This window comes from Aythya fuligula, chromosome 2 (genome assembly GCF_009819795.1).
Source record: "Aythya fuligula isolate bAytFul2 chromosome 2, bAytFul2.pri, whole genome shotgun sequence".
NCBI lineage: Eukaryota > Metazoa > Chordata > Aves > Anseriformes > Anatidae > Aythya > Aythya fuligula.
The window spans coordinates 135,396,541-135,414,955 of NC_045560.1; the positions used below are offsets into that span (position 1 = coordinate 135,396,541).

The 18,415-nt window shown below is 43.1% G+C and overlaps 1 protein-coding gene across 1 annotated transcript; it reads right to left on the reverse strand.

Moving 5' to 3' along the window:
* Window positions 1-12,189: 12,189 nt before the first annotated feature.
* FSBP (fibrinogen silencer binding protein) lies at window positions 12,190-18,208 on the reverse strand. The gene is made up of 2 exons (XM_032182810.1): window positions 17,763-18,208; window positions 12,190-13,572 (listed from the first exon to the last, which is right to left on the reverse strand). The coding sequence occupies exons 1-2, from the start codon at window positions 18,131-18,133 to the stop codon at window positions 13,047-13,049; spliced, it is 897 nt and encodes a 298-aa protein (XP_032038701.1). The 5' UTR covers window positions 18,134-18,208; the 3' UTR covers window positions 12,190-13,046.
* Window positions 18,209-18,415: the final 207 nt, after the last annotated feature.

Here is an 18,415-nt window from a genome sequence, read left to right on the forward strand (position 1 = left end):
AATTGCAAAAAGCTAGTAAGTTACATACATAAAAATGAGTGTAATTTTTTGGACTAGTATATACTAAAGAAGTATTATCTAAATTAAAAATGCTACATTTATTGAGAATACTTTTCTTCCCAAAGCTGTCTGTAAGTTTTAGTGTCTGGATAGGACTTAATGGTAACACAGTGCTTGATGTTGATCTTTTCTCATGGCACTGGCTGACAACTGTAGTGCCCCCCATCCCCAAGGGGTAGCAGAACAGCTACTGAGCACAGGCACACCACACGAGGATCAGCAAACAGACCAGATGACCTCCTTTTGAAATGTAGAGAATTCTGCACAGATGAAACCTGGGAAATGAGCCCGAGAGCAAGAATAAATCCTTACAGTTTTGCAAAAAGGTACAAGGGCTCTATTGGATCTTCACTAATCACAAGTAATAAGATTTGGAGGAGCAAAGGAGAGAGAGAAACCCCCTACGTTGCTAAAAATACGAGCCTGATTTGATTCTATTCTGAGTTTCAAAATGCAAGCTGATCCAAAAAAATACATACAGGATTGTTTTCACTTCGCTTTTTCAACTGGTTCTCACATTTTAATCAGCAACTGCTGCTTCTTTCCTCATTTTAAGATTTTACATAAGTTACTGCAAGAATGAGAGCTTTTGTTGCAGAACCTTCTCCTTCCCTCCTGAAGGATGCTCGTGCATAAACAAATGACCACCTCCTTATCTCCTGCATTGACTGACCTCCCACATGAGTTTGGTGACCCCTGAGATCTGTTTTATGGTCATTGCTCTTTTGCCCAGGGAGTCCTGCTTGGTGTTATTTGAATCACCAACAGATTAACTTTCAGGTCAAGAACAATTCTTCAAACTCCTCTAATCCCCACTTCAGTTAAGAATAATAAAATAAACAACGATTTAGAAACAATACTGGAAACTGCTAGCATACCATGCAACAGTTTCCAGCAGTGAATTTTGTGAATTCCAGTAGTGAATTTAGTGAATTTTTGAATAACAGTAAATTTTGAAGAGAAGGATTTCTAAAGCAAACTGCCCCCAGTGAGCAGCAAACTGGCTACCAGTATCCCCCATCTAACAGTGTCATGTTCCTATGGGAAAACTAAAACTTAGCAGACTCTGCAATGCTCAGATTTCTTCCCTCAGTTTGTCTTCTGGATGATCATAATTTCTGATTATAAAAATTTCTGTTAGTGATTTGCTTCAGTGCTACATAATGTATTCTCCTTTTACTTAAAACTACAGTAGAGTTTCAGATAAATGTGTAATTTTTCTTTCTTTAATCATTTTTATATAAAGATAATGAAATGTTTTCAAGTTGATCTTCTACAGAATTCCCTGGGAAAAAAAATCTAAACCTGTTCACTACCAACTCTGATCAGGTACTGGTGTTCAGCCTTCCCTTTATGATATGCTCCTCTTGTCATTTTTGTTTGTACTTGGGCTCACCTCTTCGACATCAAAGATTTATTCCCGTGCAATAGCAGAATAAACAAATTTTGTCAATACACTGCCAGGATTTTTTCGTGAATGAAAACAAGACTGGGGTGGTATGCACGGTAGCCAAGTTCAGTATTTGATATAGGTATGGAGAGCAATGGCTTCTAGGGTAAAAACCCTTGCTGCCCTTACACAGAGCTGGTTTCGCCGAGATCCTGAACTGCAGGTGGAGATCCCGGGCTCCGCTGTTAATCAGTTGGGACTGCAAATAATAAGTAACAGGAACTATGTGTGCACCAACGAGAAAGATCAGGAAATCATGCCTGCTCATATCTCTCCCGAATGGCCTGCTGCCTCGCCTGGGTGCAGCTCCTTAACCATGAAGGAACCACAGCAAGTGACATGAGGGAAGGGCTCGGGAATCTTAAAAACGTGGGTAATGAGGCTTTAAATTCTTCCACAAACAGAAACGCACCCAGCTGAAAGAGCAAGGGCTTAAGTTTCAAGATATAAAACCATCGCTTGCTTGATGTGAGGAAAAGCTCCAGCAGCTTTCCTGGAGGTGATGATTTACAGAAAACGGGACGGGATCCAGGAAAGGGGACGGGGGGAGCGTCCCGATGGCAAACTAGCTTAACCAGTTTCTCTCGAGCGGGGTTCGGAGAAAACACGGCGATGAAAAGTGCTCAGCTACTCCCAAAACACCGAGAGAGCCGTACTATGAAAGACCACAAAACATAAAGCGCATGTGCATTGTCAGTGAGGAGTCAGGCTCGTGAGGAGAAGTCAGGCTCCAGCGAGCAGGGCCGCGGGCACCTCAGGCCGAGGTGGGGTTTAATGGGTGGCTTAACCCCATCTAACTGCGGGCCGCTGCCAAAACCCGTGAGCTTTAGTGCTGAGCAGCCAGGGCGAGGCCAATCGATGAATCTCATGAGCAGCCAAGGGCCATATGAGGAAGGGAAAGGAGACTGCCCCTTTCCTTTCCATGCAGCAGCCCCCAGTAGGTCAGAGGGGGTTTGAAGCCGTGGGTCTGTCAGGTTGCTGAGCAGCTTTGTGCCTCAGAAAATTCCTTAATCAAATCACTTCACGACATTCAGAGAGCTGAGGTGTACACAGAAGTGCCGTGTTCAGTATGAAATCCCTGTATGCTAAACGCTTCCCAGGAATATTTGAAGAAATACGAGGCAGAGATAGCATCATCCTTCGTTTGCAAAGCAATTGCAGTCTAATGATAAATTTAATACTAAACTAACATGTCAACGTATATTATCGTGCCTTGAAACTGGAAAAATGTGTAATAACTCTCCTCACAGCACTTCTGTAGGACTTTTTATGAGGATAAAGCATGAAGAGTTGAGCTGGCTTGCCCTACAACCACAGGAATCAATGACAGGTGGGACTACATCTGAGTTGCTGGATTACAGTCCAGTGCTTTGTACCCCTCTTTTAAACACAAAATGTATAATAAATGTATAATGCACACATCAATATTGCAGCCCAAATGCAACCAGCGTTATTACCAGGGGAGGCCCACAGTCCTATCAGTATTTCAGTTATGGGCACGACCTACAGGGACTTCAGATCCTGACAGAGAAAAGCCTAATTTGGACAATTTCATCAGTGTCCAAGTCTGTAGGGCATTTTTGTTTTAAGATTTATTTTTTTTAAAGCAAAAGCAAGGTGTTTTGCTTTTATTTCTTCTTTCATTTCATACTAGTTGGATGAGCTTGTTGAATGTGAAAATTAATTCATCTAAAGACTGGTATTTCAAGCAGGAATTTATTTTTTGAAAAATACATTGTTATACACTCAAACTTATTTTTAAACAAAACCACAAAAGATCAAATAGTGATCATAAACATCTGTTTTATGAGAACAAAAATCAGAGATGAATGCAGTTTGAGTCTCAACAAGCCATTATTCCTTGCAGAAGCTCTAAGAACTCGATGCTGTGGAGAAGAATCTAGAAATGTGGGGAGAAGGTAACGCTTCTTTTTCCTTTTGGCCCGGGTGAAACTTTTTCCATTCCTGAGAGCTAAAAGCTCTTGGAAATAAATGCAGTTTGCACATTCTCTGCAGCTTAATTTCCTGCGGATTACACAGTGGACATGCTCTAACCGAGGCCGAGAATAGCTTTCCCTGTAGTCACAGCTCTTGCTGCTTGGACCAAAGCTGGGTCCCCTCCAAGCCTGCCAGCAGGGAATTTTTCTCTTTGTCCCTCTCGTTCAGAGACAACATCTCCCCTCCTGATGCCGAACAGGAAAAGATGGCAAAGGGGACACAGAGCAGCTGCATGGAAGGGTTCCTTGGGAGGAGAAGCCTGAAAAGAGGCTACGATGGGAAAGGCAGGCTGATGTTACAACAGTAAAAAAAATGATGACTGGTAAGAGATTATCAGTCAGACCAGGAAGCTAAGCACACAGGAAAGGCTAGAAAGCAGTAAGGGAATAAAAAGAATAAGGAGACAACAGTTTATGTTAAAAGGAGGGATGGGGATGGAGACAGAGGCGGGCTGGGATTGGAGTCTAGGATAAGAGTCAGGTAGTAGAAAGAGAGCTGGGATTTTATGAGCAAGAACGGGAGCAAGAAAAGCTTGCTGCAGGGGAGAAAACAGCAAAGGACAACAGGGCATTGCAGCATAAAAGATGGCACACAGGTGAGTCCAGAACAGAAATGGCCGTACAAAGACGTAAAGGCACTCAGATCAATTCACCCCCCCCCAATAAATAGGGCCCACTCCACTTTCCTCCTCCTTCTAGTTTCACTTTTCTCCTAATTCAATTTTTAAGACTACCAAGGTTAAAAAATAGCATAAAATTACTATGATTTTTAATCTCTTCCACTGCAAAGACTCAGGTTCAGCAGTTGCTCTCCATATGGGTAGGGCCAGGGCAGGAGAGCAAGGGGAGGCTTAGGTACAATATATGAGGTGGCAGCAATTAAGATTTTGAACTGGCTCCATTTGACCATGCAAGACAAATCAGTTCTGAATTTAGGACTGGTGCAGGACCCAGAGTCAGGCAAACAATTTGTAATGGACAAGTTGGTGTAGACAAATGAGGAGCTAAAGCTTGGATGACCTTGCTGTTCTGCTCCAAGTCCCTTTGGTAATTTCTGCTCTTCAGTATGAAATATCTTCAGTCTTTCAGTTTGTTTGCTGTCAGCAAATGTGCAAAACTCACTGATCAAAATGCTGCATGCCACAATATTAATGGTCTACCCTGAATGCAGCAGCCTCCTAGTGCAGTCATTTGGTTTGTTACCTCAAAGGGTAAAGATCGGAGTTTCAACCTTGTCTGTCTTACACAAATGAAAACATTTAATTATAGGGACTAATTTAGAAATGTTAATTTGCTCTACAAGCCAGAAGAATAATATCTATAAACCAGTGGTACCAAACTACCTTAACCCAACACACTTTCAAAAAACAGCCTATTTTAAGCAAATTATTTTTAAGGTTGTGAAGTCGAGCAAAGTTTGGAAATATCAAAATAAGAGTTGATCTGCCACTGGCCATATGCATTAATGGTAAGTCTTTACAGAAATCAGATTGATTCTTAATCAGAATCAATCTCATTTGTAGTAACACTGAACACTTGCAGGTGCAACTGGAAGGTGTAGCCTGAATACATTAGCTGTAGAATGACTGAATGGTTTGGGTTGGAAGGGACCTTAAAGCCCACCCAGTTCCAGCCCCCTGCCAGGTCCCTGTCCTTCTTGTGCTGGGGCCCCAGAGCTGAACGCAGGGCTCCAGGTGGGGTCTCACGAGAGCAGAGCAGAGGGGAACAATCACCTCCCTCGCCCTGCTGGCCACGCTGCTTTTGGTGCAGCCCAGGACACGGTTGGCTTTCTGGGCTGCAAGCGCACGTTGCCGGCTCATGTTGAGCTTCTCATCAACCACCACCCCCAGGTCCTTCTCCTGGGGGCTGCTCTCCATGCACCCAGTCCCTGTACGGTGTTCTGAAGCACTGAGATAACGTCAGATACCGGCAAGGAAGCCTACGGATCCAGACCACATGATTGTGCAATTAGTGACTACGCCGCAATGCATGAGAGGGCTGGAAACCGGCTGCGTGCATTTGCAAGATTTTTGGGTACCTGCGTTTGTAGCCTGAATTTTCTTTTCAAATGAGAGCTTTCTGTATACAATAAAAGAGATGATAGATGCACTTAAGTTGAACAATGAGGAACCTCATCACCATTTAATGAAACTTTTAGCTCTTAAGGGTATCAGCTACAGAGGAGGGAGGAAAGCTTTTACTTTTATATCTCCACAGCAGAAAACTATTCTCCTTAAACCTCTCAGCTGTCTAAAAATCCAACTGACTCCAGCTCCCACTTTAAAATTTAATGAACTGAGCTGAAAGCTTCTGTCAAGTCCACAGAAATAGACGTGCAAGTCCCATTATCAAAGGAAAAAGCAGCATCATTGAGGCTTCTGAAAAGCTGCAGGCATCATTCGGCGCAGCAAGCCAGATCAGCGTGATAAAATATTGGAACCATTCAAATGCCATCCGAGTTGACTGCTTACTGCTCCTCTTAGTGTTGCCATCCACGCTGAAAGTTGTTTTGATTAATTTGTCAATTAAAGGCTCTTTTCCTTCAAAAAAAAAAAAATAAATAAATGCGAAAAGTAGTATCGGAAAGCATCATTTGTACTTGGGCTCTGTAAATATTGAATGTTATTGTGATAAATGATAGCCTAAATGGGAAAAGTGGAAAAATTCCAAATATTTAATTTACTGAAAAATCCAAATTACTAAGAAGGATGGAAGCAAAGCAGTTATTAGACTGTTAAACAATCACAGGTTAATCAGAGCCATCTCAGAAAGCAGCCAATTTCTGAAGCAGCTTGCAGAGATTTAAATATGCATCCTCTTCTGCTTGAATGTTAATGGAAGGTACACAGCTAAACACATACGTGGGGCCTTGACAAGATACAGTTTCGCATTCTCTAAACATTTGCTATTGCTTCTACTGTTTCTTTTTTAATTGGAAATAAAACTTTGCTATCTACAAAATCTTACAAAATCCGAAGACTTTTAGGTTGTAGGAAACAGAGCAGGCAGAAAGGGATGTATTAAGATTGTGTATACTTCAGATTCACATCTGGTTTAGCACATATTAGAAAGTAAAGCATTTTAATGTACTGGTTTTGCCTGTTCATTTTTAGTCATCTTTAATTTCTCTGGATTGTAATAAAGAGTATTTAAAATAATCAATAGAACTTTTCCCCTCTGCCATAAGCATGGGACACAACATATTTCTACCTAAATTATTTAAACAGGACTGTTTAAAATTTATGACATTACCCTGGAAAGAGGCACACAAAGGATGAGTCATATTTTTGAGAGTTTTCATGTGTTGTGCAGCAATGATTACTTGCAGGGTGGCTGACGAAATCTTTGGAAAGGGAACGAGTAATCTTTCCAAATCAAGTTACATAACATTGATTTACATAAAAGTTAATCCGTTCAATAGGCCAGGCAGAAAAGTAATATTTATGGCCAAGGCATAAAAACCTAGGGCTTTAGCTGTAATTCTCGCAAGAAAAGCAAAACTAACGCGGCAGATGAGAGAGGAGGGAAGAGGAGAATTTTACCCTTGTGCAGGTATGGGGTGCTTACTGTGCTGCTTTTGCTGCTTCTAGACAGAAGAAAATTGAACCTGGTTTACACTGCACAGAAATTCCAACGCAAATTAATAAATTAATAACATTATTCCATGCGAGGAGCCATAAAGTCAGGATACCTTTGGCAGAGCCTACTTTGTGTCAAGCCTGCCTGGGTTTAATCCTGAACTGAGTACTTAGGAAACACTGAAAGCCATGGAGATGTGGCAGCTTTCCTCCACACACACCGGGTTCTCTTCTTGTTCCCAAGGGACTGGGGAACATCCCTCGATGTCACCTGGAAGGTGTTCAACCAGCTTCTGCAGCACACACGACATTAGTTCTTATCCAGCTGCCATAAGTAGATCTATTGGGTATGTGTGTGTGTATAGGTACAGGTGCACACGCATCAGGAAAGGATGAGATATGAAAGGAACCAATTTTATCTATCAGAAATAATTATAACAAACAACAACGGCTGAATTCCCTAAGCAAGCTTAATTCAGCCCTCTTCTGCGTGCACGACGCTCAGCACTCTGAACCACCCCACTACAGACTATATTTTCCAGGTTATTGTTGGTCTTGAAATTCCCACAGAAGAGCTGAGCCATTAGCTGCTAGGCTGTGTAGTTCAATACCTTAGAAACTGTCCTGAAAGCAGGGCAAGTGCTCGAGATCTGTGCTGTCACACCATCCCTTCTGGAGCTAAACCAAGTGGCTTCCTCACTGAGGCCACCAGGCGTGCCAGTGGCAAGCCCAGAGACAAATTGTCTTGCTTTCCTTTAAGGAGTGCCCAGAGAAGAAATCACCGTGAAACTCTCAGCAACTCAATGTGCCCAGTTTGGACAGATTCTCCCTAAAATTCAGTTATTAGGGACGATAACAGAAGTGTAACAAACTTACTGCAAACAGACTGCACATTCTGTGCCTGCCAATGAGTTATGAAGTAGCCAAATGTGAGACAGCAATGACCAAAGACCATCTCGATGCCAAGTGTCGAGGACTTTTGCAAAAGCACAGAGAAACCAGAGCGCTACAAAGGAAAAAATATACATTTTTTTGGCTTACACATGCAACCCAAAGTCAGGGCCATAATATGATACGTCGTATTGTAATTCTAACATCCAGCTTTATTCCAATATCCATATGGATGTATGGATTTGGGATATATGGTGTGCCCAATTTTAATTGTGTTTCTGATACAGAGCGTCCCGAAACGTTCCCAGAGTCCGCACAGAATCGTATTAACAGTAGCAACAAGTGGGCTAAGCGAAATTTACCTGCAAACTGCTGTGGAGTTATGATAAATTGCTTTCTTTCATACGATACCTTCAGTGATTAGTAACAGGCACAGCCTGAGATTGCTGCAACAGATCTTATCTGTATGTAAGGCAGAGGAAACATCATGTTGCAGTAACTAACTAGGAAAAGTACAAACTCCCTCCTGCCCCCTCCCCAAAGCTAGCTAAAGGTTTTGTCCTCTTGTTTCTCTGTTAAATTGAATCTGAAGTGGAACTGGCAATTTATAAACTCACTTATTTCCAGCGCACAAAGCTCTGAACTTTAGAAGCAGGCGTGTTTTGAGGCAGCAGTACCAATCCAGACAAGGATCACACAAAGCCATGCGAAGTGAGCAAAAGGCAACTCGCGGAGTGCTGTAAACAAAATGACTGAAACTTAACCAAACCAGGCCTTGGCATCAACAGCATACGGAGGGGAACCGGAATCCAGATAAATTGTTTTTTTTGGCTGTATTTATGTTAAATTATGCTTGTTATTGTGATCATGCTAACTACAGATGAGAATCAGCAAGAAACGGTCAGGAAAAAATAAATTAGTGTTTTTAATTCTGCTCACATACTTACGATTGAAAAAATGAAGTACGGTTTTCAAGTCTGCATGTTTCCTAAAGAGCAAATAACACAGAACAACTGCTGATGGAGTATGCAAAGAGAATCGTACAATATTTCTCTCGTCTGAGTAATCCAGTCTGACAACGTGCTGTGCTCACTCAAATGTTTGGGTACATCAACAAATCACCGTGTGATCACTAGGGTAAAGTGGTGTGCAATCCCACAGCACTTGGGAAACGCAAGGACACCGGAGAATGGCAGTGCTTGCAGGCTGCTGAGCGTCCCAATGGGTTCCCCATCCTTCATCCATCCCTGCTTACGCACAGATCGCAACCGAGGTTTTCAACTACTTGAACTGTAGGTTTCAGAAGCAAGATTTTCATCTTAAAACTCTTTAAAACACAGTGATTTAAAGTCTGCATGTCCTGGGCTAAATGTATGGAGAGTTCTGTTAGGTTTAACCTTTCTATAATGCAATTTGGGGCAAAAATAATTTTCAAGAAAACGGGGAAAAACAAAAAACTAATTATTTTTCCAATCTCTCTCTCTACCCTTGGGCAATACCATGAACTTCGTCAACACAAGATTCAATCGCCTTGTGAAAATGTTTTATGTGGGAACTGTGAAAAGATGGCTTCTCCAGCAAACCTGAGCATCAGAATTCACCACTTAGGAGCAATTCTTTGATAATGAGAAGCACGGCTACAGCTTGGCCTGTTGGCAATCCACGGGATGCGAAGTGCGTAGGCTCTGGTTTACGCCTTTTCATTCCCTGAGGAAAAAAGTCCCAAGCAAGAAAATAGGTGGAAACATAAAGGATAGAAAGCATTCGAAAGTAGTGAGGAGAAGGATGTTGGAAAAGGAGTATGACAAGCAAGATTAGTAAGGAATATTTCCTGGTTTTGGAGTAGGTCGCTCATCCACCATTTTTACCTGATAATTCTGACAGGAGGCAAACACAGCCAACAAGATGACAACAGGAGTTGAGAGCTTATGGGCAGAAAAAGGAAAAGATAGTTAGGGAGCAGGTGACAAAAGTATAAACCAATAATTAGAGAGTTACTCACATAGATGAAGTTACACAAGATGGTATCACAATGATCACAAAGTTACCAAAGTTCTAGTTTTTTTACTCTAATCCTAAAATGAAATCGGGAATTAAAACACTGCTCCAGCCTGTTTATTTCAGTTATCTTAGTAGGAGGACGTGAACATATGGTAGAAATTTGCCCTTGCCTAAAATTACTCTGCTTGTACACAGTACACTGTAAACACGCAGACAGGGAATGGCAGCGCCAGGCACGGTGAAGGGAACAGGATTAGGGTGGGGGTGAAGGAGTGAAGGGCTTGCTGCCACTGCTTTCACACACGCTAATGAAACTGGAACGGTAAAAATTTGTTGTAGTTGAAGGTCCAGAAGGACTAGCCACAGCTGTGTGTGCGTGTACCCACAGTAGGAATACATGGAGAAAAAAAAAAAAGAGACCAGGCACCGAGAAGTGAGAAGTCCGATGCAAACCTGACACTGAAAAGCAGATGTGGGGTGAGAAAGATCTGCCAGCATGGACAGGCAGAACATAGGCAGCACCAGGCTGCACTGATGTCACTGACAGAAGAAATATATCTGTAGTGAAAGAAGATAAATGTCATGTCGCAAGTAAAGAAACAAGCTACACATTTGCATCCTTCCCCCCTTCAATATCAGGACTATATCGGGCAGTTTGCTCTACCCAGAGTCTGAGCTTTGTACCTGCTTCGCCTTTCAGTTCAGGAAGGACTACACGCATTTGAAGATTGGAAATTCCTCTGCTTCTAGTCCTCAAAATAAAAACGCTGTGCCAACAGAGGCCCTGGAGGTCACCTCCTGATGTAGCTCAAGGAGAATGGAGAATTCAAGAGAAAATATTTGAAAGTCTCTGCAGAGCATTTTAGTAGCCAAAATAAGGCTAGCAATAATTCAAAACCACTGCAAGACAATAAGCCAGCTGGGAATTATTTCCTGGGCTAGTAAAAATCCATTTGTGTAGTATCTAAGGACAGAAACAACAAACTGGAATTCCTTGAAATTGGAAAACAGAATTCTGATTTTCAACTGAAAGGATAAAAGCAGGTCTCTCCAAATTATGAGTGCAGGGAATTTCGTGCTGTTACCCAGTTTCTGAGCAGCCACATTTCAGACAGCAAGGCAGAACAAATAAAATCTGTATTTATTTAGCCAAGACTTTGACTCTTGTAAACTCAGGGAAGAGCGCATCTCGTTGAAGTGTTCCTGGCTATATAAAAAGAGATCAACGTCCTTGAACCGCAAAAAAGACAGAAGAAAGGCAAGGTCTGAACAGAAACCAAGGCCACTCGTTCAGACACTGTCATCATCAGCGCAGGCAAACGTTCCCAAAAGAACAAGTGCTTGAAAAGCTCTCTTCTCTACAATACCACTGGAAGAAGACGAGTAGGGGGCGATTCCATATTGCTGAGATCTGTTTTCATTGACTGTATTTTTCCTCGGACTGTAAACCAAAGAATTATTTCCTCTACCCTCCCAACCTGCAGCCTGATAAAGGTGTCCTGGGCACTGACAGTCGAGATGAATTTCTCTCATCGCTGTCATAAAATTTTAAGTATGATGCTTTAAGCTCGACTGGTCCCTCAGCTAAACTCACGTGCTTCCAGCCTTCAGTTTTTAATAAGCATTTATCCCCGTGGTTACAAAGGCAACCTGATTCACCCAGAGGACTGGCAAGAAGACGCAGGGCTTACCGCATTTAAAGAGTCTGCTGGTGCAGACCAGTGCCCCATACATGCTGAGGTTCTGTGGGAATGGAGAAAGAAGCAAATTTGGGGAAAAAACAGTGACAGAAGCGACAGTAACAAGCAGACACAGGAAAAAAAAATCTCTCCTTCCTATTGCTTTTGTTCTTTCTGTTGTTGGGGCCCTCTGAGATAGGAGACCAGGGTGGAATTGCACCTCCTTTGTTCTCTTTTTCCTCGATTCTGTGCTTCCTTTCCTTTTCCTATGCAAGAAGTTAGAGGAAGAACAAAGTACTGTTACATGGAATAAGGAACCAGAGCTCTAAGGCAGGTGTGGATCTATTCATAACAAGCAGAAGACCAAGAATTATGGACAAATTGGCCAGGACTTACGCTTTCCAGTTGTTGTGGGTTGTTTTTTTTGTTTTGTTTTGTTTTGTTTTCCAGTTATTAGTGTTGATCGTAACTGCAGAGGAAAGTGCTGCTGCTAGGACAGACAGAAGAATCAATTTCTTTCTCATTTTGGGCTTTTTATTTGAAACTAATCAAAAGACCAGAACAACAGCAGTTATAAAAGGTACGCGGAATAACAAAGAATCTTCTGTTGACTTCAAGTCACATTACTTACACACAGCAACTATTTCATTTTGGTAGCTTATAGTCGTCTAGATATCAATCAAAGGCACCTGCAACTGTCTCGGTTGCACATGCACAGTAGTAATTATGCATGCAAATGAGCAAATTAGACATTTCTGTGGCTGATCACCAGTATAATTACTCTAACTGAATATAGGCTCATGGTAACTGTACACACAAATTACGCACACATGCAGTTTTAACGATGAAGTATTGCCTTCACTGCCTCTATTTGGATAATTCCCTATGGAAACGCTCACCCACTGAAAACAATAAAAAGTGTTAACTCTTTTAAAGACTACTGAACATTAAAAAAATATAACAATCCAGTAATTTTGTTTTCCATGCTGATATGCCAGCAAAATTTCACCACTGTCATAAGATTTACCAACTTGAAAAGAAGAGCATAGTTAAGCATCGCCTTACTCCTCCTTTTTATCTGTATTTAAGAACCTGCAACTTCATTAAGATTAGGAAGGATAGGCGATTTCTTGAAGAAATTTATCATTTTTTATCATCCTAATAACTTAAATCTACGGGATTTGATTATACTTCAGACCAGAAGAGGTGGTGCACTCAAACCCATACAAGGTATTTTTATTACGGCACATAAACAACAACATGGGAAATATGCCCTCATCTTTCAAGACCACATTTGGATCCATCCATATTAACGTAAGGAACAACTTTGCTAGGGTGAAAGTATTTATTATTAAGTATTTCAAGGGATATGACAGGAGTAATAAAATATTTAGATACTGCTGTATTCTGGCAGATCACGGCGTAATCGTATTGCCTTCAGCTTCTCCACTTTGATTTTTGTTCGCAACAGTTCTTCCTCCAGCTGCTGCTTCCTTTTCAAACCATCCCTTTTTTCTTGGACATACAGCCCAATCTTTCTTTGATTTTCTAATATGATCTGATGCTCTTCTTTCAGCATTTGCAGCATCTGCGGGTCAGACCCACACATCGGTCTAAAGCGTTCTCCGACCTCAAGCCTAAAAAACTCATCTCTTCTGGGTACGGGAGAGGGAGACATCATAACTCTCATGTCAACCGAAGACACCGACGTCGAAGGAGACCTCTCCATAATATGCACCAGCTGGTGTTCTTCCTCGTGTTCTAGGTTCTCACTTTGCTGCGAGTCTATAATCAGCGAAGGAGGGGGTTTGACATCCTCTTCCGACTGCAACTCCATCATGACTGTCGCAGGATGGTGATCCAACATTGCCTGCGGTGAACTGGTACCAGCAATTGTTTCTTTATCGATACTAGCGCTAGAACACACAAAATCAGATGTAAATCACCCAGCAAAAACTATTTTAAAAAGACACAAATGTAAGTAACCAAAGCTTCATTTGAAATCCTAGTGTTTGCTAGCTACAGCTGAAACTCTGCTTCATTACATGAACACCATGTGCTCCCCTCCTTCTTTCCAACACATGTATATGGCTTTGCCTTACGCAGATGCTACTGCTACTACAAGGTGTAGCCTAGAAAGAACAATCCTGGTTGGCCCTTCCTCTGCAACAGGCTAAACAGGCATTAGTGATAAATGATAGTGATAAATGAGAACAAAAAGAAGTAGAAGTTGATGTAAGTGATAGAGGAAATGGTTTATATAATCGAGAAAGTGATTTTAAAAGGGCATAGCCTCAGACTGAGCGGGCTATGGCAGAAACGTTTCCATCTCCCGAACTTACTCATCTCGTCCTGTCCCAATGCGTTCCCCGTTTGTGACTCACGCACCTCGCTGTTTGTTTTGTGTGCCTTTTTCCATGTAAAACAATCGCTGCATAAAATTACACAAAGTGCCTGGGGGGAAGAAACCACAGCCCAGATGATGACCCTGCCCCGCAGATTAGGGAATCCAGCTAATCCTCGCTCCTTCCCTACGAAGCAGTGATCTCACGATTTCTCTCAAGCTTCGAGAGGAGACGTGAAAACGTTGCCACTCAGAACAGCTCCGCGCTGCATTTTTCCCCCTTTTCTGGAGTGCAACACCCACCTGACTCATCTGCCTTTGTGCGGAGCCCTGAGTCAGCAGCACCTCCAGTCACGATCTGACATTACGCTGGCTTTGATGCTAATAGCGGCCCCAGCTGTGCCTGCCGACTTCTCCACCACTTGTCTGAAACCCCAGAGCTCTGCACATCGCTCCCTGATTGAGGCAATACTTTTTTTTTAAAGCCAGATCAGCTTCTTGAACTATTTTACAGTACGGGAGACAGGAGACGGTCCCCAGCCCATGAATAACTGAGCTGTGGCTGGCAGCTCAAGGCAGCGAGGGGATCCACGATGAGCAAAACATCCCCAGATGCTCCCCAGCCCTGGAGGACCTGAGCTGCTGCCTATTAAAGGGGCAGGGTGTGTGGCTGTGTTTGCACTTTCTTTTTAAAACCTCCTTCTGAGCTCTACAAGCCGCAATTTGAGGAACACTGATTATTAAAACACTGCCCGTGAGCAGCAGGCGTGGGTTCACGTTCCCAGAAGTACAGGAGGAATTTAATTTCTACATCCTACTTCTTGTGGAAGTGCACAAACTCCTTAGGCAGACACCAAAAGGAAGCATTTTCTCCTCTGCATCCCCCATGGCCTGCAAAACTCTCGGTTCAAGAGAAATAAGCAGCCATGGGTGCAATTTCCAAGGGAGCCTGAACTAGCCCAACATCTACTAGGATGCAAGTGCAATTTCTAGAATGAAAGCGTGGAAACTTCGAAATAGTCATTTGTAAGAACGAGCAACAGGGTCGGAGAAATGTATTTCACAAAAATTAGTTCTGCCAATCACCCAAACTATTAAAAAAAAAAAGCTTTCAGGAAGAAAAAGTCCATCTGAAGGAGGCTTTTGGAAGCAGAACTTCCATTTATCCCCAAGGAAACACTGGGATAATCTCAATTCTGTCCACCGCCACCTGAGCTGCCTGTGAAGTATCGATTATACCACCTTACTCCCTCTTCCTCATGCCACAAAGCTTTTCCTTGTTTTGGGCACCTCTTTCTCACATGCCTTTCCCTCCTTTTCCTTGAGCATCGGGAGTTATTTTATTATTTTCCTGCCCCTCTGTGCCTCCCCGGGGCTGGCTGCAGCGCTGGGTTTCCCCCTCTCCACCAGCTCAGCCTCGCTCGGGGTTGCTGGCTCCCGGCCAGCGTCTCGCCTGCAGACGATGGAAACAGCTAGCAGGAGAAGCAGGTCATTGTGACAGGAGGAAATGGAGAGGGAGAGCAGAAAGAGAAAGTGAGAGAGGTTGAAGAGAAAGAAAAAACAGCTCCGATTTAGCCTAACAGCCTCCAAACACTGCCAATTTCACCTCCTGCGGTGTATTTCACCCGAAACTTGACCATTAGCAAACCTTCAGGTAGCTCAGACGGGGCTTTTTTTCCTCCCCTTTCGGTGTCAGCCTCCTAAGAGGAAAACAATTAGAGGGGGAAGAGAGAAAGAAGGAGTTGGGAAACAAAAGGAGCGCCTGCACGGTGGTTACTAATGTTGTTTCTGACAACTTGGCTGAAAGAAAGACAAACAACAGTTACCACAACTGGGGGATGGTATTTCGAACCCTGGAGGCACCCATGATTCGCTAGGTTTTGTTTAATCACCGTGAGCTAGAAATTGCTTAAAGGTGCAATTAAGAATTTGGATTCATTAGAAGTTGCATTTCCTTCCCCAAAAGCTAAGCCGTATCCTAGCGAGTTAAAACCCAGCGCAGGGTTTTCAAAATCAGGGGGAAACGCAACTCGGAGTTAAAATTAGAACTATCAAATAATGATGTAATTAGGCAGAAAAAAATATGTATTTAAATGATAATCCTTCCCTTCGACACACAGTGCATTGGCTGTTCCTAGAACAACCATTTTGGGTAAGCAGCAATCAAGTCAATGTTCCCAGAGCCATAAAAGCCTGCAAAAAAAAAAAGCCTAAATTATAGGAGACAAACTACGGAGATCATTAGCTCTTAATCATTCATGAAAAGCGTCACCGCTTTTCATAAGCCGATCTGCAAACCCAAGTTCTCACACTGTTGTGTTTTTTTTTCTCCCCCTTCCTCCTTACAAAAGTTGGTAGCCAAGACACCGCAACCTTTATTAGCGCAATTAAAAGCCTCGTTTTGTTCCAGGGAATTCTTTGGGACCGTTCCTCCAGGGGCATTCACCAGGAGCAGCAGCAGCACAGCCCAGTTGCTTCAGACTTCTTTACGCCGGGGACCCGCAGCAGCATATTTTTAGAGCATCTGGCACGTTGGGATTTAGACAATTGCTACCATTCAGTTCAACCAGTGGCACCACGGATCCAATTCGCCCTGTGCGCGCACGCCAGCCCTCCGCAGAGCCTTTGGCTGTTGCACCAAGGAGCAGCGTGGCCGATTAAAATATGGAAAGTTCACTTCCCATTAATCCGTTGGTGAAAAAGAGGGGGGAGGAAAAAAAAATCAGAGCTTTCTCAGGATTTCTGAGAGTTATTTGGCTTTTTTTCCCCCCTCCTCCCTACCTTGCTTTTTGTATCGGGAGGAACCAAGCCCTGACCCGGGTGTTTTTTGATCCCTCGAGGACCAATACAGAACCAGCAGAGTGTTGCGAGTCAGATATGAGGGGCATTAGCCAGCTGTGAGAGCAAGCCTGCACGCTGCCTGCCTGTATTATGTCTGGCTCAAACCTAGACAGTGTGTCTCACTTTACTGAGCAGTGCAGAAAAAAAAAAACCTACAAAAAAAAAAAGAGAAAACTTCTATAGCTGCACCTCTCGGTTTCTCTCTGTGTGCATTTAAACCACCTACCCTACGATGCAGGGCTGCATGGAGTTTAGCCTGCAATGAGCTTTGCTCCAGTTTCAGAAAATCACCCTCAATGCAATACAAGTGTTTTAAAAAAAAACTCACAAAGGCACCGTGGTGCTGGCAGTCCATTTTTTTTTAAAGGGTTGGGATCAGTTCAAACGTAATACGCAGACAGCAGAGTGAAGGAGAGGAGAAAGCTCTGGGAACGAGGTTCCTCAGCTCTGTGAAGTAACTTTGTTAAAAATCTGCTCTAAACTGCTAATAGTGCCATATGTTGCAAAATGACTGCAGTGTTACCTTAAATGGAGGAGAATAGCCATCACTTTGCCAATGTTTGAATAATCTGCCTATTAAAAGGTAGGGGAGGGGTAGAGGTTGGAGCTACTCTTTCCCTTTGATTCTCCCTTAACCCTCACTTTCCAGAGTATGACAAAGGCTGAAGCAGGCTTTGAAAGAGCTGAAAAATGAATGCAGTGCTAAGTCACCAGCGAGCCTGCCATAAAACAAAAGCAATATCATTTAGGCATTGTTCCCAGTTTGGGGCTTTTTCCTCTCACGACCGCTTCCTTCAGGACACTGCCCACGAGCAACGCGTCGCAGAGCAGACAGGAGGCGCCATCATTTTCACCATTCAGTAACAAAACCAGGAGGAGGAGGGAGGGGAATGAAAAAAAAAAAAAAAAAAAATCTCTCACCTTTGTACACCGCTCCTGTCTCTTAAACACACATTGGAAATCTGTGGAATCATCTCCACAACTTTCTTGGTTGGCTCGGAAATGCTGCTTTTACAGTCGGAGGGGGTCTCCTTTTGCTGCAGCAGCTCCTGCTTGGCGTATTCTTTGAGCCTCTTGTACAGCGTGCGCAGGCCCTGTGCGGTACGAGGCGGGCGGTCTACTCCGATGGCGTTGTAGTTATCAGCTATGATATCCCAGCATTTGTTTTTCTCCACTATGACCGAATGCTTGTTGGTGTGCTCCTCGAGAATTTTAACGTAGGGCTTCACCAGCTTTAGCAAATCGAGCTTTTCGGATAAGGTGAAATTGGAAGATCTGGCCTTCCCCACCATTGTGAGCTGGGAATGAAGGGAGCCGGTCCCCAAGCCACCATGCAGTCCCTAGCTCTGCTCAGCTCTTTTTCACAAACAGAAAAAGATCAGGCTTAACTAGGCTAGTCTCATTTAGGCCCACGCCTACAAGGGAGGGTTTATTAAAATTCCTTCAGCTTAAGCTGACGCAGGTTCAGGAAATCTGCTTAAGCCAAGCCTGACCTACATAAGGCTTCAGACTGAAGAAGACGAGAAGAAACAAGCAAAATACACTTTTGTATGAAGAGCCCAGGCACACGCAGG

Excerpts from the sequence above, each read along its gene's own strand:
- FSBP (XM_032182810.1), bottom strand. The coding sequence starts at position 18,133 with ATGGTGGGGAAGGCCAGATCTTCCAATTTCACCTTATCCGAAAAGCTC. Across the intron at positions 13,573-17,762 it reads GACAGGAGCGGTGTACAAAG|CGCTAGTATCGATAAAGAAA; the intron begins GTGAGAGATTTT and ends TGTGTGTTCTAG.